The 26840-nt window shown below is 43.0% G+C and overlaps 1 protein-coding gene across 11 annotated transcripts in view; it reads right to left on the bottom strand.

Moving 5' to 3' along the window:
- The window catches only part of SASH1 (SAM and SH3 domain containing 1), a 1147574-nt gene that overhangs the window by 1086180 nt on the left and 34554 nt on the right, over window positions 1–26840 (bottom strand). The window contains exon 2 of one of the 11 annotated variants that reach the window (XM_068231721.1): window positions 14688–15641. The exons of 8 other annotated variants lie outside the window; for them this stretch is intronic. In XM_068231721.1, the coding sequence (XP_068087822.1) occupies window positions 15633–15641 (9 nt within the window). In that variant the 3' untranslated portion in view covers window positions 14688–15632. Of the gene's footprint in view, window positions 1–14687; window positions 15642–20550; window positions 20625–26840 lie in introns of those variants that run through there. 2 more of the 11 variants (XM_068231723.1, XM_068231722.1) reach the window with 2 other exon arrangements.

Here is a 26840-nt window from a genome sequence, read left to right as displayed (position 1 = left end):
TCCACAAGAGGTTAACCATTGTAATAACAAATGGGAAAATAAAATGTGTGGGTTTTATCCATAGCAGCACATTTTATTTTAAAACTATAATGGCCAAAAACTGGGAAATAATGATTTTTTTTTGTTCTTATTATTCCCTTTAAAATGCAAATAGAATAACATAATTCTTAGCAAAAGTACCACCCAAAGAAAGCCTAATTTGTGGCAGAAAAAAAACAATATATACTGTAGATCATTTGTGATAAGTAAGAATAAAGTTATTGGTGAATGAAGCGGAGGAGCGTGATGTGAAAATTGCTCTGATTTTTCAGAGGAAAAACCTGTGGTTGAGAAGTGGTAGTAATAATAATAATAATAACAATAGCATATTTTAAGGAAAGACATCTCTGGGGGGTGGCTTAAGCTGTGTAGCTGAAGCATTAGCCTCCTCCCCTACTCAGACCAGAAAGAATTCTGATTGCATCTTTTTCTTTTTTAACTATCTCACTCACTTTGCTTGTAAATGCCATCCTCTTTTATAAACACAGTCTGTTTACCATGAATAAATGCAATAGTTATACTGTAAATATGTGTTCTTTTCCTCTGGAGATGGATTGCAAAATATAATGTGACCAGTTTGAACTGCCTTCACTGTAATTGGCTGTATTCATATGAGAATTATTAAGTTTTCCAGCACTATGTTTACAGCATCTGTAGCAATTTGTGATGTATTTCAGACCACTTTAACAGTGACTGAGCTGCTATTAATTACTGACTGGCACTTCCCTTCCCTCAGTGACCTCCTTCCCCATCAGACTGAATGTAATCTAAATGTGATACCTCACTCATTCTCACCTGAGAGCTCCCTGCCAGCTCAGACCGAAAATCCTTTCCTGGGGCTGTGGCTGCCTGTAATACATCTTGGCAGGATTGTCATGTAGCTGCTTTATATTTCATCTCTGTTAACAATATTACAAACTCTGCAAAATTATTCTACAAAACAGAATACATTTGATGTTTAGATCCTTGTTTAAAGTATTTAAAAACTAAACCATGCATATGAACAATAATATTCTCTGGAGAGAAATCTAGAAAAATATACACTGGAGGAAAAACGGAGGTCTACTTTTCTTGCGTCTCTCAAAAAATGCTAGTCTTGTGGATGACATGCCAATCCTCTGTCATGAACAGTGTGCATCCTTGTTCTGGACCACTGATCTAAAATTCACTGAAGCCAAATGATTGCTAAGAAAAAGATCAGCTTTAAAAAGATGTCGGCAATGGGAACCTACATAACTCTTACAGCAAAACATCAGCCTGCCATTTCGCACATGCTTTCTGTAGATGCAGTTTGCATAGCGGTGCCCTTTTCAATTGTACGTTCGCGGGCGTATTAGGGTGAATATAGGGGGAGGGTTAAAGAATACATGAGGTGATATGTATTATGATGAAGTAACCAAGCAGCTCAGGGCGACCTAAACTACTAGCAATGTATGGGACCAAAAAGCCCTCCTACTAAAAAAAGCAAAGCTTGGTGTATTTGCCTTCTTAAGGCCTCTTGCACACTGCACGCGATTCCGATTCAGATTCCGCTTTTTAATCAGTTTTTACATCCGATTCAGATTCCGATTTGCAGTGTGCAAGGAGCAAACTGCAAATCAGAATCTGATGTAAAAACTGATTAAAAAGCGGAATCTGAATCGGAATCGCGTGCAGTGTGCAAGAGGCCAAACAGAACGAAATCTGCAATAATTCAGCTATAAGTGAACATTTGTGGTTACCCACAATGCACTACTACTGAATATGCAAATTATCCCTTTTTCGCCCTTGGTAAGCTAAGCAAGCATCCAGAACCGCTGGTGTATAGCAAGCCTATAGCTTTAAATTTTACAGTAGTAGTGCATTGTGGGTAACCACAAATGTTCACTTACAGCTGAATTATTGCAGATTTCCTTCTGTTTTAAGAAGGCAAATACACCAAGTATTATGATGAGATAGACATGTGTATGTACAGTGCCAAGCACACAAATAACCATGCTGTGTTCCTTTTTTTCTTTCTATGCAAGTGACAGTTTCTGCTTAGACTTTCACTGATAAGGAATTATAGCCATAAAACAGTTTGCTGGCAGAAAATGGCTTCTGCAAGTAAGAAAGAGATAAAAAGGGGCAATAGTTCATAGGTTTTAGCTCTGACATACTTTAATGCATGTGTCATTGAGCAGAGACAAAGAAACACAGAGACAAAGAAACAGTAAAAACTTAAAAATGTAGATTTAAAAATAAAATAAAACTGTGGGATATCTAAAATTCTTGGAGACGTAGGATAGATACAATTGTTTATCTCATCAGTTTATTTTCACCTCGTGTTTCCTTTAAATGGAATATGAAGTGAAAATAAACTTATGAAATAATGAATTATATGTGCAGTACAGCCAAAAATTAGAACATTAATAGCAAAAAAACAAGTCATACATTGCTTCCAGTACAGGAAAAGTTAAGAAACTTTAGTTGTTATCTATGCAAAAGAGCTTCTCTGAGCTCCCCGGCTAAATTGGTCCCTGATTTCTGGAGCACTATACATTATGAAGACAGCTTCAGATAAGATTTAGTGAGAAGAGAAGTTCAAAGGGTCATTAGCTCTGCACATCACATCTGTATTTTAAATTATAAGACAGAGCAAACTGCAAATATGACAATATGATGCAATGCTATAAAAAAACGCTATATAACTGAAAATAAAAATATGAGACTAATTTTGATGCTACTAATGTTCTATTCCTTATCTGTACTACACATCCAATTCATGATATCATAAGTTTTTTTTTCCGCTTCAGTGTCACTTTAGAGTTAGGTGACCACCATGGGGGAGGGGGGTCTAAGGTCAGGTGCCCACAAGGTGGGGTTAAAGTTAGGCACCACCATCTCTCTCTGTCCCTTCTGGCTCCACTTTCTGTCTCCACTGACTCCCTGTCTCTGTCTTTGATCAAAAATCAGTAGTGTGAGGAGTAGTTTTCATATTTTGAAATTCTGATTCAAAAGCTACTGCATGGATGTCCTCTGTCCTCCTGCCTGACCTAGGTTACTGCTGCCCTAGCCTCTTTAGAAGCAAGTCACAGCAACTTATTAATGGGACTTTGTAAATCAGCAAATAACCAATCGGAAAGGGGAAAATGGAGCATGGAGTATCAGAGCGCTCGGGATACTCTCAGAATAAGTTTAGCTCATTTATGATGAAATCATGCAATGGCCATTTTGAATAGTATAACGTGTAATAAAACCTGTTTTTATGCAACATATGCTATATTTTTCTTAGGCAGAGGTGGGACCTAGCTAGTAAAAATGGGCAACTGCCCACGTTTGGCATGAACGTGACTAAACGTGACAGAAAGATATTTTTCTCCATACCCCACAAAAGATATATTAGGATGTTTTCTACATGACTGCAGAGCACCAACAGAAACATTAAGTTCCTCGTATTGATCATGCGGTTTACTGAACAAACAACTTTCATATCTATCAAATGATAGATTATTCCTGCATACAGATTGCTGAGAAATTATCTCACGCATGGCCAGAGTTAATTAAAATCTATGGAGAATATATACTTTTAATTAGAAATGCCAATGCAATATGTGGAGTTAAAGACTGCTTTAAAGCTCAGTAAGCATTATTTGTGATGGCTATCCTGATGACTAAATGGAGAAACAGAAAGTTGAACAGAAAACAGCTCAAAGGCTAAAAAAGCAGAAACCTTCCCTGTGCCTCTCCTCATTATTACTCTGCAATCTGGGGTCTGTGTCTATCTGTAGGTCACATATTTGTGGGTCTCTTTCTCTTCATCATCCCTCTCAGTGTAGTTATTAGGTCAGCATAGCTAGCTTACCATCTCCCCTAGGCATACAGTACTGTATGTATTTCCAGAAGTCAAATCTCCATACTCCTCTACTAACTATGTCTCTTCTTTACATTCCTTACCACTCTCACTTTCTTCACTTGCCCCAAGTCAGTATTGCTAATCCTAACCTTGTCTCTTGCTTTGGTTGTAATGGAACAGTGTCCTCAATCTCAGCGCCACCCAGGCTGATGGTGCACTTCCCTGGTGGTTAGCTGTTACAGGGAGTATACATGTAATGTGTTCCATTATGGGGATTTTAATATGATATGTATATCAAGTCTTAGCTAACCTACATACAATATGAAATCTAGCCACTAAAAAAATAGCCTCCCTGAACTACAAAATATTCATCAGGCTGTTTTAATGCTGTGGAGTTGAAGTTTGAATTCGGGACCTTGCATTCGGAAACCCAAATTATGCCAGTTCTGCCTGGACATATCTTTTAAGCCTGAAAGAAAAGTCAGTTTTACTCACCTGGGGCTTCTACCAGCCCCCTGCAGCCGTCCCGTGCCCTCGCAATCACTCACAGATCCTCCGATCCCCCGCCTCCAGCTAGTTTCGTTTTCGGCAACAGGCCTGGCCATGCATCTGCTTCTTCGCATTCCAGTCCACAGTAGCGTCCTGGTGTAGGTCCACCTCTTGCGGCAATTACAGCCTCAATTCTCCGAGGTATTGATTCATACAAATTGTGAATTGTTTCCAGGAATTTTAGCCCATTCTTCAGTTAAAACGCCCTCCAGTTCTTTTAGAGACGACGGCAGCGGAAATCGACTTCTTACTTAAATCTTTAATAAAGACCATAAATGCTCAATAATGTTAAGGTCTGGGGATTGTGGTGGCCAGATGAGATGCTCAACTTCATTAGTATGTTCCTCGTGCCATTCTTTAACAATTCTAGCTGTATGGATTGGGGCATTATCATCTTGAAAGACAGTGGAATATGATTTCCCTAAAAATGATCTGTACCTCGAAAATAATGACATAAGAGCCGAGTCTTGGTTTGAATGATACTAAAAATCCTAATCTAGAGGTCCATTGCTTTGTTTTCACATATCACTAAATGGCTTTCAGTATATTTCGGCTAACAGAATATGATTCAAATGTTTCCCCTCAGTAAACCTTCATCATCTGAGGGAACTGTTGCCAGACATGTAGCTGCTTTACGTGAAATGTGTAGTAACCAAGGCGAACAACAAGGCCGCCGACAGAAATAACAATCAGCTGCGCTCCAGAATGAATTAGCTTTCCGACATGCTCTGTGGGTTTTGTTTTGATAACACACAACACATGCATATGCTTACTCACGGCAGGAGCGCAAGTAATTTGAGAAAGGGTAGCAGCAAAGATCACACAATTTCTTCTGACTTAGGATTTTGCTGCATCTGTGTGTCCTTGTGCAAGTGTTTCTTTATAAGATATGACTGCAAGGGATTATTCTTTGCTACAATAAGATAAGAATTCTATACATGGGCATAAATGAATGATGCTTCAAATGTTCTGAAGAGGGATGGCTTGGCTACAGTTTGGCTTGAGCTAGAGCTAACGTGGTTGGGATTGGGTAGGATAGGGTTAACATAAGGGGTAGAGGTCAGATAGGAGAAAAACAGGTGAGAAGTAGTGTAGGTCAGAATAATGCAAACTCTCCTAGATTAGGTCAGGCATGACCTGCCAGTATTTTAAAGAACAGTTAACTTAGTACTTCAGGTATAATATATTACTGATCAGAGCACTGCCTTAAACCCAGGTATAAGTAAATGAACATTAATAGCTAGTCATAGAAACAACTACTAGGCTGAAAAACACTTTCAATATGTAGTGTTAGTTGTTTGAAGTTAAGTGAATTTTGGCTTTCCAGGTATGTTTAAATGTAAGCATTTCCTTAAACTATAGCAATTAGTAAACAGCTGTGGGTAAATCAAATCATTATAGGCTGCATTATAACCCTATCTTTCCCAGATGTCTCATAATTCTAAAGCAAATAAATAATCTCCTCCAGGGATGCAGCCGCAGAGGGGCCCAGGAGCCACAGGGGGCCCCGTGGGGGAAGAAGTTTCTTTTCCCTGTCCTGAGAGACTGACAAGGGCATTGAGAGAGAAAAAACGTTCTTCTCTCTGCACAATTGTTCTAATAACTGCATCTGCTCAGCCAGTGATGAGGAATCATACAAAGTTTTGCAGACAGAGATTTGTAGACAGTCCCTTTTCAGCAGTGTCTTGTGTACAGTGCTGTTGTACCCCCAGCCTTTCTACCCCTCTTCAAGTGCTGTGTACTGTAGTAATTCCTGAGGAGTCTGGGCACAGAGAGAAAAAGCGTTCTATTTTCTACACAATTATTCAATGACTGCTCAGCCACTGATAACGAATCATACAAAGTTTTGAAGACAAAAATTTTGTAGACAGTCCCTATTCAGCAGTGTCCTGCGTACATTAGTTCCCCATTTACCTGTGCAGAAAACAGGGGGAGAGGGCCCATCCAAGATTTTGCAGGGGGGGGGGGGCAGTGATTTCTAGTTACGTCTCTGATCTCCTTCAAGTATCTACTTACTGTATGTGTGTGGCAAAATATTTAGATGCTTACTATTTAAGAGAGAACAATTCAAACAAGAGGCTGGGACCATCTTCTTTGAATGCTTTTTTATTGAAAGTATATCATCATAGCAGCAGTAATGACATTGAGAGGCAGTCAGCCCCCTTTTCAAATTTCTTGGGAGCTATAAGCAGTACAAAGACAGAATGCCATTTCACAGAATTTATATGCACAGCTGAATACACAATAACCAATCACAGCGGCGGCAACATGCCCCTTAGTCCCCATTGGTCCGTGCAGTGGCGGACCTGATGGGGAACTGCTAGCCTAAGGCCTGGTTCACATTAGCGTTCGCTTTCCGGATTCGCCTGATCGGATCCGGACCGTATACTGTACAAACGAACAGAGCCGGATCGGATCCGGACTCCGGACACTTTTCCTACATGCGCTATTTTTCAGGTCCGGATCATCCGGCCCACGCACCCGGGCCGGATCCTGACCCGAACATGCGGCCATGCTTCCAGCACCAGTTCTATGCCACTTGGGGGGCCCGGACTACACGCTGGTATCCCCCATGCTTGCGGTGCCTTTCTGGCACTGCAATGTATCTAGTTCCGGCTACTTTATTGTAGCCGGAACTGATACATTCCAGATCCGCAACTGGTGGCAACTTGTGGCCACCTCAGAGACCCATATGGTCTCTTTGCGGCCCCCGGACCCGGACCCCCGGACACTTGCGGACTCAAACCGCAAGTGTGAACGTGGCCTAATATGCAAATGCAAGGGTCAGCAGAGTGACTCATCCACACCCTCACCACTCTCCAATTGGAGAATAAGCAACAGTTTCAGCACAAACAGGGAGAGGACCAGCAACGGCATTGATGGAAACCACACCCACCAGTGTCCGCTGTGGAGAGGACCTGACGGCGAACTGCCACAGCTCAAGACAGGAGGAGGACAGTCCGAACCATTGGCGCCGCCTCCTTCTCACTCACAACAAGTACATCATTGGGCAAGCTCCCACTGTCGGAATTACGGAAATCTGCATTCCACAAGAACACAGGAAACTGGAGCAGTGCCGAGGCCCCATCCCCATGACAACAAGCTATACATAAACATATGAGAATAACAAAAGATATGCAAATATAAGCAGCTAACAAACAATTTGAAAAAGAGAATGACTGCCTCGAAACGCCATTGCTGCTGCTATGATGATATACCTTCAATAAAAGAACATTCAATATGGTGCCAATCTTATGTGTTTGAGCTGGATTAAACGTCCCTAGGCTGCTGGAATGGTTTTGGCACATCAATTGGATCTGATTGGAGTGCATTCTCCCCACAATACAGATGTATAAGTGAGAACAGCAATTCTGTCAGGACTTCACTCAAATTAAAAATAACATACCACATGCAATGGCATAAACAATGTGTGGTATTTCAAAGTCTTTGTTGTGCACTCAGGGTAAGCAGAAACCTGACATACCCAATAGGACTTTGGCTGCTTGCAGCACTATGGCTGTTTTTATCTCTGCTCATAAATAAAGGTAAGAAATCTGAATAATGTCTCTCAAAAGCCTTGTAATTTATAAATTGAAGTTGAAAGGATTGCTAAAAAATAGCTTTTTTTGCATGTCAGCTTTACTAGGCACGTAAATGCTTGATTCCAAAATAGAGAGAAATAAAGGCTGCATTTGAGCAGACAACTGGCCCTTAATTCACCTTTTCTCCTATGCTTTCTCCTAGATTATATTTTCACACCTTATCAATAAATTGCCTTTTAAGCCACTAGCAAGCAAGAACATACTCAGAATAATTGTGGTGGTATTTTTTCATCGACTTTGTGGTACTTTTTTATTTGCAGAGTGCCCAAAAGTTATCTTTACCCCCCTGCAGTATTCCAGGTCATGGTCAGAACCTCAACAGGTTTGCTGGCCTTTCAACAATCTGCTCTAGGCAAGAGACAGAGGCAAGTTTCATAATTTAAAGTGTAGTGTGCTCCAGGATTCAATCAAATTCCCTTTGGTATTCACCATATAAATCCTACAACTTGGAGGATTCTTCCAAAAATACAGCCTCAGCTATATCCTTTAAGCCTGGCGTGGCAGACATCATTTCAACCATAAACACCAGGATGGATAAATGACAACTGGCTAAAGCTAAATGCTGGAAAAGTGATGTTTTTATCATGGGACATCAGTGTTTGGACGCAAAATAATGATGTTCCAATCAGCATTAATGAGGTTTGGGAGCTCAGATCTATACATCTCTCAACATGTGTGTGTGCAGCTTGGGTATATTGACTGATAGGCAATGAGAGAAAAGCTCTTTACAAATGTTGGCACTGTTAATGTTTTGAGCAACCAACACTGTGTTTCAGTATTACCCAAGCAAGCGCTGCAAGGTTTTTCCACTCAGCAGGCAATTTACAAATCCAGTCCAGCTTTCCTGTGTCATTACAGGTGCTTGGAGATCTCCGGTGAAGCCATAATAAATCAGACCCAGAAAGTATTAAATAGAGAGGGTCAACACATCAGTCAAGCAACGGGAAATTGTACTATGGTAACATGCTCGTTACCGTACTTGTGATTGCACTACTAGAGTACCATAGGTCACGCTAGTAGCGTACCTTGCAGTCCTTCCATGCATAACTACAGGTAATATTGTCGTGCGTTGTGCATGCATGGTAATAGTACTGCAGAATGATGAATCAGCCCCATTGTATCTACAGATATCATGTTTTAACACAGGCCATGTCACCTAACCTACACAGAAGTAGTGTTTTTAGCTGCTGTCTTTATGGGCAAAATATAAGAGAAAAACATATTGTTACTTAACATTTAATTTCCAAATTATATGCCTGATCCTAACTTTGGTATGCTCCAATCCAAGGCTGGGATAAGGCTCTCCAGCATTCAAGGCAGCGGTGCTAGCCTATGCCTCCCACCCATCAGACCTGTATTACTTGTTCAGGCCTCAGGAGTGTTCCGCAGTCACTTGTTCACACTGGTTTTGAGAGCTTCTCCCTACTACTACCCCAAAATGAGACATTGCTTGCTGCTTGCTCACTTATGGTGGCCATTAATGATCCAATCTTTTTTGCCCAAGCTTACCAAATCTATGTAGTATAAGCATAAAATGAGTGAGTATATTGTGTGGATACTTTCAGCAGTTCCTTATATTACATAAGAACAAACGTTTGCTTTCTTAAAACAGAAAGAATTTGCGATAATTCAGGTTGGAGTGAGCTTGAGATGTCTCCCAGGGCATCACTGCTGAATATATGCGAATTAACCATATGAAATATATTACATAGAAATGGTAAGATTGGACAAAAAAGAGTGGATCATTAGTGTCCACCTTAAAGAGAACCCGAGGTGGGATTTAAGAATGTTAGTAGGGGACAGAGGCTGGTTGTGCATACTTTCACCAGCCTCTGTTGGCGTATAGTGTGCCCCCAGCCCCCCCCCCCCTGCGCTCTGCTGTCCCCCGTAATTTGTTGCTAGCCCGCTGTTTACCTATGTGCTGCCATTCAGCGCCGCACCCGCCTCCTCTATATTGCCGCTCCCCGCCTGCGCCCCTTCCCGCCCGCTGATTGGAGGGAAGGGACGCAGGCGGGGAGCGGTGATATAGAGGACGCGGGGGGGGGGGCAGCGGTGACAGGCAGCACATAGGTACACAGTGTGCTAGTGACAACCTGCATGTCACTAGCACGGCGGTTTTTATTATGGGGGACAGCAGAGTGCAGGGGGGGCCTGGGGGAGTGCTGTACAGTAACAGAGGCTGGGGATGGTATGCACAACCAGCCTCTGTGCCCGGGTTCTCTTTAAGGATGAGTAAAGGTGTACATTAACAATACAATTCTCCAGATGATTGATCATCTGATTCAATCAAATCGATAGGAAACATTAATTTCGGCCCACTAATGGAAAGAAAGCTGCTATGCAATTTGATCAGATTAATGGAATCGATCTGAAAAAAGAACAGATTCCATCAATCTGATCGAATTGCATAGCAGCTTTCCTTCCATTAGCAGGCCCAAATGATCATTTTCGATTGATAGTACGATCCAATCAGACGATTGATTATCCAGAGAATTGTGTCATTAATAGGAAACCTTTAAAGAGGCGCTTTGCATTCAACTCCACCCTGATCACCCATGTACGATATTACAAAATCACACACCGGTCCCTCTGATGCTTCTACTTGTCTCACAGAGCCCCAGTTTCTTATTCTGGTTAGCATACTGACAGCAAGGTAAGAGACCACAGCTGCCAATACTGTTTCCTTGAATACCCAGCCAATCTGTCTGTATCACGTTTTTTCAGTATCTAGTTTAAAGTGATCCTTAAAGAGACTCTGTAACAAAATTTTCAGCCTTAGTTCTTCTATCCTATAAGTTCCTTTGCCTGTTCTAATGTGCTCTGGCTTACTGTAGCCTTTCCTAATTGTACAGTGGCTGTGTTATCTCTGTTAAATGATCTAATCTGTTTTCTTCTGTTGGCTCTGTCAGCTAAGGCTGGAATGTGTGGAATGTGCAGAGCTGCTTGTGATTGGATAGAAGTGATACACACCCTCTGCAGGCCCCCTGCAGGCTCTGTATGACTCACACACTCTGCTTATGTGAGACTATCACAAGCTGGTTAGTTTGTTTGTAAAAACTGCCTAAAACTGTTAATTACAAGCCAGGATTGCAGCAGAGAGTGGCAGAAACAGCACAGAGGGGCCCAGGAGAACATAATGAATAGAATGGTATGCTTTTTGCTGTAAACATTTTAGAGTACAGATTCTCTTTAAAGGAAACCAGAGATGGATTAAACAAAAGATTTGATACTTACCCGGGGCTTACTCCAGCCCCATAAGCATGTCTGAGCACCTCGCCATCCTACCGCAGTCTTCTGTTCAGCCGCAATCAGCCCCAGTAACTGGCTCAGTCACGTCAGTCTGGATCTTCTGTGCATGCGCAGGCGGTCTGCGCATGCACAAAAGACCCCGACTAACACGATTAGGCCAGTTACCGGGGCTGATTGTGGCTGAACAGAGGACCGCAAGAGGACGGTGAGGGACTCAGATGTGCCCATGGGGCTGGAGAAAGCCGCGGGTAAGTATCAAATCTTTAATCCATCTCTGCTACATTTTAAGTGGAATGTATAAATATATACTGTATATATATAGGCTGTCATATTTATTTCTTATTAAAGTCCACATAAACCATGCCGATTGCCAGACTGTCTTGCTTATCATGTCCCTCTAACTTCAAGCCACTGACCAATAATGAGAATGCAGATCAGTTGCTCTGACTAAAACCTCAAGACACCACCCACATGCCTGTTTCAGATGTGTGATTCAGACACTATTTAAACCAGAAAAAGCAAAAGTCATTTAAAAAGACATAACTATGACAGCCTAGTCTACATCTTTCTCAAAGGGGCTCATAAACAATTCACTTTTTCTCCTGAGTTTTCTCCTAGGTAATATTTTTAAAGTTATCAGTAAAATGCATGTTAAGCCACCAGCAAGCAAGAAAATGCTCAAAATAGTTTTGATAGTACTTTTCACCTACTTTTTGGTAATTTTTCCATATCAAAGGCCTGGTGCACACCAAAAAACGCTAGCAGATCCGCAAAATGCTAGCAGATTTTGAAACGCTTTTTCTTATTTTTCTGTAGCATTTCAGCTAGCATTTTGCGGTTTTGGGAAGCGTTTTTGGTGTAGTAGATTTCATGTATTGTTACAGTAAAGCTGTTACTGAACAGCTACTGTAACAAAAAACGCCTGGCAAACCGCTCTGAAGTGCCGTTTTTCAGAGCGGTTTGCGGTTTTCCTATACTTAAAGTGGACCCAAATTAAAAATACAAGATTTCAGAAATAAAATCTATTTTCTAAATTATAATAATAAATAGCAGCCTTTTTTCAGCTGCATGATGACAAATATAAAATATTTTACATTTATTGGAGGAACCCCTCCCTTCCTTTCAAATTGCCGGGATTTTTCCGGCAAACTGGTGGAGTAGATGGTGTCTGGCAATGGAGGAATTGCTAATGGCTGCCCCCAGTATAACCCTAGCTATGAAAAGAGAAGGATGAAAAGGATGCACTGAAATGCTCATAGGCTTGAAGGAGTGTTTATTTATCTTTGTATGTGTCAGAGTGGTGCAACTAAATATTTTTAATTAAAAAAAATGTTTGGTTTGGGTCCGCTTTAACATTGAGGCAGAAACGCATCCGCAATCCAAAATCTGCAGCAGCCCGGGAGTATGCGTTTCTGCAAAACGCCTCCCGCTCTGGTGTGCACCAGCCCATTGAAATACATTACCCTAGCGAATCCGCAACCGCAAGCGGATCGCAAACCGCAGCAGAACCGCTCTGGTGTGCACTAGGCCAAAGTGCTGAAAAGTTATTTTATAAAGAAGCTAAAAAAAATAATCTAGGAGAAAATTCAGTAGCAAAAGTGAATTGCATATGGGCCAGGGTCTCTTAAGGATGAACTCGTCCTTGTAGCTAATATACTGAATAGATACAAATGGCAGGCAGTAAAGGAGAAGCTAGGTGTATAGTGTACGCAGAATGACGTAGAGAGAAGCAGGAACTCTGTTACCGGTACTCTTGCTGGGTACATCCTACAATGTAATGTGTAATATGTGTACTTCTGTGATTTATAATACAGTGTGCACATCATTGCACAACAGAATGTGGGAACATTCTCCATAGAGGGCTTGCTTAGACCATGAGAGTTATGTGGGAGGAACTTAGTACCATACTTTACTGCTACACAAAGGAATCTCTAAAACAGGTTTTTTTTTTTGTTGTCGTTTTTTTATTTTTACACTTAGATCCATGAAAATTGTCTTATCGGTATCCAATCAAGAGAATATGGTGAAAATCTACTATATACTATGTACATTTTTGACTTCTTAAAGCAGAATGCATTTAACATTTCACCTTAATATGAGCAAAAAGTAACCCCCATAATGCTTCACTTCAGGATTGTAGGTGAAATATGCAAGTATGATAACTCCATTATGCCCTTGAAAGCCAAGCTATGGCAAAAAAAATAAAACTTTGGTTCATAGCACGACAAACAATGCCGATATATGTACAGGGAAAAGTATAAATGCAACACGAGAATCGTGTATTGATTCAAAGTCCCACAAATGTACAGGAAATGGTGTCTTGGTTATAGACACATCATTTTTTTAAAGAGAGTCACTAGGACCATATATACAATTGTATGTGAGGTACACTAAAAACACTTGTATCACAAACAAATGCCTTTAAAAAGCTCCAGGCGGGTGTCTTTGCTTATCCCAGCCACACGTATTGGGTTACATATGTGCAAAATGCACAAGCTGCTGTACCTTTGTGGTGCCCAATTGGTGGAGTGTAGCTAGCCCTAAAAACCTGAACTTAATCGCATAGATGTTTGTTTATGGTATAATACCACAGGTGTGTGGTTAGCATGTTGACCAAAAGTGCAGGAATGTATTGCAAGAAGACAAGGCTGGCAGATTTGCTTTTGTGTGTCAGCCCGCTTGCATACACCTAGACTGCTCAATCAAGGTCCACCACACACATCAAACAAATTAATGCAGCTGAAGGTCTATATACAAAGGTGTAGGGAGTGCAATACATATTTACAGTGCTAACAGTGCTCGACATGTTTCATCTTATACAGATTTCATCAGGAGCAAAATAACGTGCAAAATAAAATAAAGACCCCCCCACCAACACAATATCCCCCCAGCAGCAATATTGCTCAAGACAGATACAGGTGTTTTTAGTGTACCTCACATACAATTGTATATATAGTCCTAGTGACTCTCTTTAAAAAAATGATGTGTCTATAACCAAGACACCATTTCCTGTACATTTGTGGGACTTTGAATCAATACATGATTCTTGTGTTGCGTTCATAGCACAATACCTTAAAAATTATAAGGCTATAAGTATGCTATCAACTAATGGTTTTGTATGCCCGGAGTGACTTGCATATTCCATCTACAGTGTTTGAACCTATTTACAGGTCAAATTTGTAAATGCCTTCTGTTGTTTTGGGTAGGAACCTCGTACTTGGCATAGCCTATTGAGAAGGGGGATTTTGGTGTCTTTTAGGTATCCTGTAACATTTATATTCTGTCATTTTCAATTATAGATGATTAATTCACAACTTGACCTTCTACCCAAAATTCTTATTTTCTCAGTAAATTGAAATTAAATTAGGCAAAAACACATTTTAAGTGCAAATACAAAAGACTTTTTCTGAAACTTTATTATGACTTACGGTAATTTTATTTTACATGATCAGTTTTTGACAAGTATTTCAAACAAGACAGGTTTATATTGCACTCTATAGCCATAAAATATTAAAATGCCTCATGCTTCCTGTACTGGGAAATTTCTTAGTTTCACCAATCTGTAGCTAGCAATGCTCATGTTCACCTGTCATTAGGTTCAACTAAAGGTGGCCACTAACGGTCCAATTTCTAGCGAACAATCGTTTGAGTGATCAGAAATTCTGATCGGATTTGTTGAAAATAATCTCAGTTGATGGATACAATCGATTATGAAAAATTATAACAAAAAAAAATCGTCCAACTGGATTTTAGTCAAACCAAAATTTGGATTTTCATGATAGGTTGTGATAGATAGGAAGCAAAGATTGGTTCGTTGATGGTGTTGTGGATTCGTTGACGTTTCCATGCGAATTTTCACGCGGATTCGCCCGCGGTTTTAACGACGCGATTTTAACCATGTCAATGCCGGCGAGCATTGACATGTGTTTTTAGACGAAATCGCATGCGGAAACGCCGGGAAAACCGCAAGACTAAAGAGCTTGCAGTTTTCCTATTTAGTTACATTACCGACGATTCGCGTGCGGGTGTGCGGCGTGCGAATTCTGACGGCTCTGCTGTGCAGATTTTTTCTGCATAGCGAGCCGCACAGAATTCCTGACAAGTGGAAACGGCGCCATCCACTTGTATTGGTTGAGCGAATCTGCATGCAGGAAACGCATGCAGATTTGCTCGAGTGGAAACGAGCCCAAAGTTCTAGCTATAGGTTCTTTGACTGCAGCCAGGAAATATTTATCAAACAGAATTTCAAGTTAAATTGCACGCAATCGTCTTCTCCTGCATAAGAAAACCTCAATGGTCAGAGCAAAGGATCCTGGGTCTTGAGCGTCTTCCTCATATCATGCTCTTTCATGAATCCTTGGAATGGAACCATATATTCTTTAAAACTGCTAAAGAAATAAATAAAAGAGAAGAGTTGTAATAATTGTGTCAGTGTCTTGTTTATTATGGAATGTGATACTTTTATTATGTGACAATGCTGTGCCCTTTTTGAAATTGTGTTCTGCGACACTGAACTCATTTATCTGTCTGCGTTGCTGGATTCTTTTCACATACAGTAATGTGACAGAGACTTTGTGCTATTCAGGGAGGGTCATCTGTGATATTCATCAGTTCAACTGGAAATATTACTACAAAAACAAAGGATGATGGACCCCCCAAAAAAACATTCATTGTACATAATAAAAGTGTAAATCTTCATTTTTTTGCAAACAGGCTTCCACAGTGGAAAAACCTTTTAAGATTTATACTAAAACTTCACTACTGCAAGCATAATGAAAGGAAATAATTTACCTAAAGGAAATAGGAAGTGGTAACTGCTTTTCATTCACTCCTGAAAGTCCATAGGGGAATTCAAAAACTTTATATGTGCAAGACTATCCAGAATATGTGCAATAGCCCCTCCACTGTAATACTGAGTTAATGTGATTAAAAAGGACCTGAAGCCCCTCTTCAAACACAATAGTTTTTCCAGTCTTGTGTAGGCAATCAGGGGATGATGTCAAATAGGTGCAGTGATCGCCAGATATCTAATGCTGGATACACACGGTGCGTTCGTGCACTCGATTTTCCCGTTGATTCCCGTCGATTCGTTTATTTCCAACATGTCCGATTTGGATTTCGATGGATCGTTAGGTCGATTCGGCATACTTTGCATGCGAATCGACCTAATAATCCATCGAAATCCAAATCGGACATGTTGGAAATAAACGAATCGACGGGAATCGACGGGAAAATCGAGTGCACGAACGCACCGTGTGTATCCAGCATTATAGATGCCTGTGTTAATTATCGATAATCGGGCCCCTAAGTATTGATAGTCTTAAGAGGCCAAAAACACCACTGGCCAGAACATTTGGTTGGGCTGTTTGGCAGCCTGGAGAACCGCTAATGCTCTTTATAAGGGCTTTTAAAGGGTCTGATGCAACTGGAAAGTAGCTGCCATTATGGTTGTGACCACAATGGCACCATTTGGATATTTTACAACCTTCTACCCATAGGTGTGGGATTTAAGAAGTAAGCAAAGCTTTTGGATTTTTTATTCACAGCTAAATTAATGATTCCTTGGGATCAGAATCAGAATCAGAATCAATTTTATTTCGCCAAGCATGAATGGGTCAAGCCCGGAATTGGGTTTGGCACAATGGAGCAGTACATAGAGAGAAAGACAGGAAATACGTTAGAATGACAGTAATATCTCGTACTCAGGTATAAGCATATACACAAGTATAAGCATACACGAATATACAATCAGCAATTTGATATACACAGCCGAAGTCTGCCGCTGCTATGCAGGTGGTAGGGCGTTGATAGAGGGTGGTAGAATGTTAAGGGAGTTCAGGAGGCTAACGGCCATCGGGAAAAAAGAGTTTCTGTGTCTGGTGGTCTTGGTGGGGATGGCCCGAAGTCTCCGACCCAGTGGAAGTGGGGTGAAAAAACAGTGGCCTGGGTGGAAGGGGTCACTTGCAATCCTCAGTGCCCTGGCTCGCAATCTTGTGTTATACAGGTGGTCAAGTGGGGGCAGAGGTCTCCCAATGATCCTCTCCACCGACCTAATGATCCTCTGCAATTTGTGCCGGTCGCTGGCGGTGGCTCCCCCATACCAGACCAAGATGGCGGAACAGAGGATCGATTCAATGGTGGCAGAGTAAAAGCATGTTAGAATCTCCTGGGCCACGCAGTTGGCGGAGGAAGAAGAGTCTCTGCTGGGCTTTCCGTTGGGTTGACATGATATTGACTCTCCAACTGAGATCGCTGGAGATGGTGGTGCCCAGCAGGCGAGCGCAGGGCACTCTGGCCACCTCGGTGCCATCGATGTAGATGGGAGGTGGGGTAGGTGCCGACTTCCTGAAGTCAATTATAAGTTCGACGGTTTTGGCCGTATTGAGCACCAGGCTGTTCTCTTTACACCAGTGGCATAGTCTTTCCACCTGCTGCTGGTAATCCCGAATGTTGTCCTGACGAGGCCGACAATGGTGGTGTCATCCGCAAATTTTATGACTTTGACAGAGTCTGGCGTGGGTCTGCAATCATTTGTGTAAAGGGAGAAGAGCAGCGGGGACAGGACGCAGCCCTGGGGTGCCCCTGTGTTTGTAATCGCTTCTCGTGAGTAGATGTCCCCCAGCCTGACAACTTGGGATCTGTTAGAGAGAAAGTCAGTGATCCATAGCCGTAGGGTGGAGTGGACCCCCAGTGTGGTCAGGACATTCTGGAGGGTGCTTGGGCATATAGTGTTAAAAGCCGAGCTGAAGTCTAATAGCAGTACTCAGGCATACGCATCTCTCCTGTCTAGATGGTTGTAGATGTATTCCAAGCAGATGTTAAGAGCATCATCAGTGGACCTATTTGCCCTGTAGGCGAACTGGAGTGGGTCTAGTAGGGGCAAGGTGGAACGCTTGAGGGTGGATAATACCACTCTCTCTAGGGACTTCATGATGTCGGACGTCAGAGCTACAGGCCTGTAGTTGTTGAGGTCGGAGATGCTTTGTTTCTTGGGAACTGGAATGATGGTGGACCTCTTGAAGCACGCCGGGACTCTGCCCTCTGTCAGTGACCTACAGAAGATGGCAGAGAGGATGGGGGTAAGTTGCTCCGAGCAGGTTTTGAGGCAGGCAGGGGACACGCCGTCGGGTCCCGAGGCTTTCCTGGCATTTAGCGTGGACAGGAGGTGCCGAACGTCTGCCTCCCTCACTTCCAGAGAGAGTGAGTCCTCACTTGGGTCGCTGTGCGCGGGGGCTGGGGGGGGGGAGGTGGTGGGTGCCCCCCAGGTTCAGCCTGCCTTTCAAACCTGCAGTAGAACTTGCTTAGTTCTTCAGCTAATTCAGGGCTGGGTGTAGCATGTTGCGGGGGAGGCTTGTAGTTGGTGGCAGCCTTAAGTCCTTGCCATACAGCTCGAGAGTTGTTAGAGCGAAGGTTCTGCTTCATCTTCTCAGCAAACTCCTCTTTTGCGGCTCTCAGCTCTCGCTTCAGAGCATTCTACGCCTTCCTGAATTCCTCCTGGTTTCCTGCCTTGTGAGCTGCCTCCTTGCATTTCCTCAGTAGCCGTAGCTTGTTGGAGAACCATGGTTTGTTATTAGGGTAGACCTTGAAGGATTTGGTTGGGACGCAGGAGGCCTCGCAGAAGCTGATGTAAGAGGTGACGTTGCCTGCCCACTCGTCCAGGTCTGAAGCTGCCAGGGATTCCCAGTCCGTGCAATCAAAGCAGGCTTGCAGGTGGAGCTTGGCCTCGCTGGACCACACCTTGGAGGACTTCACGACCGGTTTTGCCGGTTCCAGTAGCTTTCTGTAGGTGGGGATGAGATGGACAAGGCAGTGGTCGGAGGAGCCAAGTGCCGCCCCAGGGATAGCCTTGTAGGCATTCTTCAGTGGCGTGTAACAGTGATCGAGGGTGTTCAGGCCTCTGGTAGGGCAGGCAACATGCTGGTGGAAGCGTGGCAGCTCTTGTCGAAGGTTTGCCCTGTTGAAGTCCCCCATGACTATGAACAGCGAGTCTGGGAGGGATATTTCCCACTGCGAGATGGTGTCGCTGAGGGAATTCAGGGCAGATTTGGCGTCGGCATCAGGGGGTATGTACACTCCGACAAGGACATAGGAGGAGAACTCCCGTGGTGAGTATACTGGCCTGCAGTTCACGAGTAGAAGTTCTAGGTCTGGGGAGCACATCCTGTCAAGTACTGGTGGGGTGGGGCACCATTAGGAGCTGACGTAGAAACAGATGCCTCCGCCTCTTTTCTTCCCAGAGAGGGAAGGGTCACGGTCTCCTCGTATGAGGCTGAAGCCTGGAAGGTGAAGGGCATTCTCCGGGATGTTCTTGTGTAGCCAAGTCTCCGTGAAGCAGAGTACTGGGGTGTTCCTTCCGAGCTCCCTCCTGCCGCAGAGGAGACGCAGTTCGTCCAGTTTGTTGGGGAGAGAGCGGACATTTGCTAGGAGAACTGAGGGGATGGCTGACCTCAAGCCCCTCTTCCTTAGTCTCACGCGGGCCCCGGCTCGACAGCCCCTTCGCCGCCAGCCTGCACTGGGCCAGGGAGCGGAGTCCAGGACTTGCTGTATGTAGTTCTGGACCTGGTCTGGCAGGAGACTGGCCTCACGGAGTGGAGGGCCACGATGTTCCCACCGCGGCCATTCAGTGGCTTAGCTGTGAATGAGGCTGCCAGTGAGAAGCTTTGTTTAACTCCGATTACCCAACATTATGGTTAACAGAAATAAAAGGTGCTCAACAACTGATCACCACCAAACAGTTACAGGACTGGGGGGACTGATGGTGATCATTTTGATTGCAACAGTTCCCATTAGAATGACATTTTACATCACTAACAGGCCCCTTGTAGTGATGAACAGTTTAATAAAAATGTAAAAAAAAGTTTAACTCACTAATTTCAGGGAAAAGTGAAGTGGCATAGCACCTAAACTGGGTAAAACAAATACAAATATATACAATTTTATGATATTAACTGCAGATGTCCTGTGACCCTTTAGCAATTAAAATAATATTTTATTTAAATATGGAAGAAATATATTGAGGATTGCTCCTATCCTGAAATATGTAACCGGCACTATCTTGGCTAGAAAGTTCTAGCCCTAGTGATAAAGCCTAAAGTTAGAATTTAGCAAAGCATGGGGAGGATAGGGTGGTGGTACACTAAGCCAATGACCCCTTCCTGGTGGTTCATTTTTTAAAAGGATAATCTTGGCCCTAGTGACAACAGTTAGGGCCAGATAGCTAATATGGCATTGGGCACAGCCACATTTGTTAGAATTTGGCATGAGCAGCTGGGTGAGCAAAATGTCATCCTGACTGACCTTAGAATTACACCGCTGGGTGACTGGATTGATGGATACATTGCTGAATTGCATAACTGGTGGTGGATTTACTTCTAGGGATATAAATAAAATGTGTGTTAAAAGCTGGCGAGTATGTATTTGTGTTTTATTTTGCTAATTTCACAGTTCTAACAGAGACTTTTAAACGGTATTGTCAACGCCCACTACCAAACAGTGAATAATTTAACTCATGCACAAATTCAGGTGTTGTGCTATCTATACATAGTAGGTTGCAAACTGAAGTGGAAAGTGAAATACAAGTAAAAATTCTCTTTTAAGTTTCAAATATCTGGATCAAAACTTAGAAGACATTCGGTGGCCTCTGTAAAGATTTGCTGAAGATGTCAGTGCTACTAAAATACATCATCATAAGGATGACAATAATCACTATGCTTTGTATGCACAAAAACATTGTAAGCATAATGAAATAATGTTTCCTTGCAAGGTATAGAACTAAACCAAAGGAATTTATTAACGTCATAGCAAGATTTCCTTTTCTTTATTGTGTATTTTGTTACTGTATACATTGCTCTGTGTACCTGCCAGTCACTGGACTCATATCCCCTTAGGTCTGCTATCGCTGTGAATCAGGTGAAGGCTGCAGGAGACATTGTGGTCTATAGAGAGAAGTGAGTCAGGGCTTAGATCAGAATCCTGACACCATGATAAAAACCTGTAACCCCTGCCAGGGAATTATCTGCTGTTTGTGTTTCTTCTTCTTTTCTCATTTATTATCTGTAATCTGGCTAGCAGCTCCTTTGGAGCTTAGGAGATGCTCAGCTACACATAAGAACCAGTACAGAGCACAAAATTGGACTAAATAAGAATAGTTTCTAGAAGCCCAACAACAAGGAGGAAGATTGTGATTGGCTGAGGAGGCAGATTATTTACTTTTAAGGTGGCCATACACTGGTCGATTTGCCATCAGATTCGACCAACAGACAGATCCCTATCTGATCGAATCTGATCAGAGAGGGATCGTATGGCTACCTTTACTGCAAACAGATTGTGAACCGATTTCAGCCTGAAACCGATCACAATCTGTTGTGGTGGTGGTGCTGCTGCCGCCGCTCCCATTACGTGCTCCGCCGGCGCGACTCCCGGGTCTCTCTCCGCTCTTCTTCTCCGCTCTGGTCTCCAGCTCCAGCATGCTTCACTTCTTCCTGCCCAGCAGGAAGTTTAAACAGTAGAGCGCCCTCTACTGTTTAAACTTCCTGCCGGGCAGGAATAAGTGAAGGCATGCCGGAGACCAGAGCGGAGAAGAGAGGAGACGAGCGGGGGCAGTCGCGCCGGCGGAGCAGGTAATGTATGCGGGCTCTATTGCGTCGGTCGTCGGGCACTCGAACGCCGCTAGCGACGCGCTCTTTACCGCGGGTGATCAACGGTAATTTTCCGCACGGCGCGATCGACGGGATCGGACGAAATGAATCGAAATTCAGCGTGTAGCGCGAACGATTGGCAGCAGATTCGATCCCAGTGATCGAATCTGCTGTCGAAACGGCGGTAAATCGGGCCAGTGTATGGCCAGCTTTAGGATGTAAGATGTAGAACAAGCTGTTTGTATGGTAACTAGGACCTTATTTTTAATTATAGGAGAGGGAGCTTCATCCGAAGTTTTTCTGAGTAGGTCCACAGTCTTTGAATTACACCCATGCTAGGTTGCTAGGTTCAAGTACATTCGGCTCTGCCCTTGACCCATCCCGAATTTTGTACATGCTGCACCCTATAGCCATATTGGTGCCCAGAGGTGCCCCGGGTCTTCCAGGATCAACAACCCTGCACAAATGTTTGTTTTTATAAAAGTGTCAGGTTATAACATTGCTGACGCTAAACCACAGAAAAAAAATACAAAAAAGTTTTGTAGCTGGTACTTACAGTATATTTGGTATCTGGGATGAAGACAGCAAGGGGAGTATCAGACTTAGTGTATAGCATTAGGGGTCCTATGGGTGAGTTAGGATAAAGGATGGGGTTGGGAGGCAATTTTTTTCGATGGTAAGGTGCCCACTAATGATACAATAGTTTTTTTTACAATTGTACCAAATCTATGTAGTAGAAGGGTAAACTAAGTGAATACACTTTGAATTACTACTTCAAGTAGTCCCTCTTATTACATAGAAATTGTAAGATTGTACAAAAAAAAAAAGGTTTTGTCATTAGTGGGCACTTTAGAGATAGGAATTTAGGAAGGGGTTAATGCTGAGGGAGGTGGTAAGGGTGGAGGTGGTATTAGGAAGGTGATACTGTTGGGGGAGGTTAGGTTTAGGTATTATAATAAGGGGATTAGTTAGGCTTACCCAGTCTACAAGGAAGTAGTGCTGAGACTCCAGAACATCAGGAATGCTATTCCCAATACTGTGCCTATGCTCAAACCACCGGTGCCAAAATTAAACAATTATGCCAATAGGGACTGTACTGCAGATGCCGATGGTAAAATCTCCTACCAGGGGTCTCAGCAAAGGTTCAATCTGTCAGAGGTGAGGTCAAAGTGGGTGTGGCTGTTGTGGTATACAGATCCACCTCAGCATACAGTCTCTCAAGGTGCATATACACGCAAGATGGAACTCAGGCCGAGCCGGGTATGAACTATCTTCGGATCAAGCGTGTGTACAGGTGTTCCCTGAGCTCATTTTAAAGGGAAGGTTCACGCAGGAGCTGTAAAAAATAGAAATCAAAATCCACTTACCTGGGGCTTCCTCCAGCCCGTGGCAGGCAGGAGGTGCCCTCGCCGCCGCTCCGCAGGCTCCCGGTGGTCTCCGGTGGTGATCCCGACCTGGCCAGGCCGGCTGCCAGGTCGGGCTGCTCCTGCGCTCCAAGTTGCGTGTCACTTGTGCGCGCTGACGTCATCCGACGTCCTCCGGGCTGTACTGCGCAGGCGCAGAACTTCTGCGCCTGCGCAGTACAGCCCAGAGGACGTCGGATGACGTCAGCGCGCACAAGTGACACGCAACTTGGAGCGCAGGAGCAGCCCGACCTGGCAGCCGGCCTGGCCAGGTCGGGATCACCACCGGAGACCACCGGGAGCCTGCGGAGCGGCGGCGAGGGCACCTCCTGCCTGCCACGGGCTGGAGGAAGCACCAGGTAAGTGGATTTTGATTTCTATTTTTTACAGCTCCTGCGTGAACCTTCCCTTTAAGTTTCAGAATGTTGGATCTTAAAGTGTGCCCGAGGGTGACATGTGACGTGATGAGATAAACATGTGAGAGTTCGACACAGGTGCAGTGCTACGGAGTAGACACCAGAAAACTCTGTGACATCGGAACTGCAGTAAGGGACACAGAGACTTCTGGGGCTTGAGGAAGCCTCAGGTAAGTAAAACTGCAGTACTGTATTTCAAATCTTTAGCATGTTCAAACACAATCACATTTCTTGCCAAGATGCCACATGCTCTTTGGGTATTTATCAACACTCTGTAAAGAAAAAACATTTACCTAAAACACAGCAACTGGCACTACTTAGAAAAGTACTGAGTAATGGCACTAGGACAGACAGCATAGCTGCATGATGATTTACCTGTGCTGCCACTGAGACTTCTTGTGGTTGGCACCATATGTTTATGGCATACAGTATGAATCATTCAGCAAATAAAGCAAAGCAAGTGATTTCCTAATGTTTCCCAGCAGACATGTGCAAATGGCTTATCCTCTGTACACTATGCTGACAGCTATGGTTGGTACAGGTGTAAATTATGACATTATTTGCAAAGAACATATAGCAGTCTGTTGTCAGCAAGGTACATGGGGACAAAAGGTTAACATTAGCATTATTTTACATTCATGTATTTTGCTAATGTATTTGCCCATGCCATCCTGTACACTTTACATTTTGATAGGAATTTACAGTATACTTTGTATCAGAAAGATTTTCTTTTTCATAAGACAACAGACAGAGTAAACAACATTTCAGATTAACATCAGTGAAGGACCTTGGCTAAAGTGAAATAAGTAAAGTAAAATAAATAAGTAAAGTGAAGTAAATAAGAATTTATGATCAGTTGTTTACACTAGTAGTATGGACAGGACAAATTTAACCATTCCCCTCCCCCAAGACGAGTAACTATGTGCCTGCAAAATGCCATAACTGTTTGCAGGGGAAAGCCATCACGTCCCTCTGAGCCTTGCGCTCCCCCCCACATGTTACCGCTCACTGCCCCCCCCCCGCACTCGTTACTGATGCCGATCATTAGCCGCTAGATTAATGAATGGGAACACAGTTCTCATTCATTGATCTAAGTCCCCATGTGAATGACCACAGCCGTGTATGAGACGGCACCGCCAGTCACAAAGTCCGTCCACGCAGTGCTTCCTGTTTGCGTAGTATTACTACGCATACGGAAGACACCTCCGAGGACATCTTGTGGCCAAATAGAAAAATTATATCTGCATTTTTTTTAATAAAGTACCTATTTTTACCTTATTTTTACTTTTTAAATTTAAATAAAAAAAATGTACAAATAAAAAAAAATAGTTACCTTAGGGACTGAACTTTTTTTTTAATATGTAGGTCAAGAGGGTATATTACTATTACGGTACTTTATAAATGGTGGGCTGGTAATTAGGGATGGATGCCAAACTGAAAAAATGCACCTTTATTTCCAAATGAAATACTGGTGACATACATTGTACTAGGGGTACATTTTAAATGTTGCAATAACCGGGACAAATGGGTAAATAAAATGTGTGGGTTTTAATAATGGTAGTATGTATTATTTTTTTCCATTTTTTTTCTTGTTATTCCAGTTAAAACACAGTTAGAATAAAATAATTCTTAGCAAAAAGTACCCCCCAAAGAAAACCTAATTGGTGGCGAAAAAAACAAGATATAGACTGTTTCGTTGTAAAAAGTAATAATACAGTTATAGACGAATGAATGGAAGGAGCACTGACAGGTGAAACTTGCTCTGTTTTTTTTAAGGGGAAACCCCTTTAAAGGAGTTATCAGGCAACCCTAACGAAAATAAGTGCTACTTACCGGGGGCTTCCTCCAGCCCCAAGCTCCCAGCATGTCCCTCGCTGCAGCTCTCCCTTCAGCCGTTCGCCGCAGCTCCGTTCTGGTCCCCGGCGATGATGTCAGGGCGACCTCCAGGTTGGCCTGTACTGTGCTGTCAATCACCGCCACGTGGGCCGGAGCGGACTGCGCAGTAGTTCTGCGCCTGCGCAGTCTGCTCCAGCCTAGGTGGCAGTGATTTACAGCTCGCGCAGGTGCAGTACAGGCCGACCTGGAGGTCGCCCTGACGTCATCACTGTAGACTGGGACGGAGCTGTGGCGACCGGCTGAAGGGAGAGCTGTGGCAAGGGACATGCTGGGAGCTTGGGGCTGGAGGAAGCCTCCGGTAAGTAGCACTTATTTCCGTTAGGATTGCCTGATGACTCCTTTAAGGTGAAGTGGTTAAACCTCCCTTATACACACAAGAGAATAGATACTGTTTATCATTTAGAGCTAACTAAACAGTTTACAAGCTGAGGTGACACTCAGCAGAGCAGTCTAAAATGATGGTAATTCTCCCAATTCTATGCATACAAGTGAAGAAATACTTTGGTAGGTTTGCCTGTGACTTAAACAAACAAACAAAAATACACTGTTATGGTTGCCACATAACATGTTTTAACAATTTGCCAATTGCCAATTGCCAATTTTTGCAATGTAAAAACTGAAAAGTAAAAGCCTGACACACATCCAATTTTGATTGGCCAATATAATGTTACTACCTCCATATAGCATGAAGGCCCATAGATTTTCAATACTACTTTATGAACGAATTGTGTAGGTAACCTATACGGAAGAGGTAATATTGGCCAATCATTGGCCAACCAATGGATGTGTGTACCAGGCTTAAATATAAAACATATATTTTTAGCAGCTACCCTACCACAGGTTGTTCCCCCTTAAAGCAGACCCAAACCAAACATTTTTTTAATTAAAAATATTTTCTTGCACCACTCTGACACATACAAAGATAATTAAACACTCCTTCAAACCTATGATCATTTCATTGCATGCTTTTCACCTTTCTCTTTTCATAGCTAGGGTTATACTGGGGGCAGCCATTAGCAATTCCTCCATTGCCGGACACCATCTACTCCACCAGTTTGCCGGAAAAATCCCGGCAATTTGAAAGGAAGGGAGGGGTTCCTCCAATAAATGTAAAATATTTTATATTTGTCATCATGCAGCTGAAAAAGGGCTGCTATTTATTATTATAATTTAGAAAATAGATTTTATTTCTGAAATCTTGTATTTTTAATTTGGGTCCACTTTAAAAACCAGAC

Source organism: Hyperolius riggenbachi, chromosome 4, assembly GCF_040937935.1.
Source record: "Hyperolius riggenbachi isolate aHypRig1 chromosome 4, aHypRig1.pri, whole genome shotgun sequence".
Lineage (NCBI taxonomy): Eukaryota > Metazoa > Chordata > Amphibia > Anura > Hyperoliidae > Hyperolius > Hyperolius riggenbachi.
This window is presented reverse-complemented; position numbering and strand designations above follow the sequence as displayed.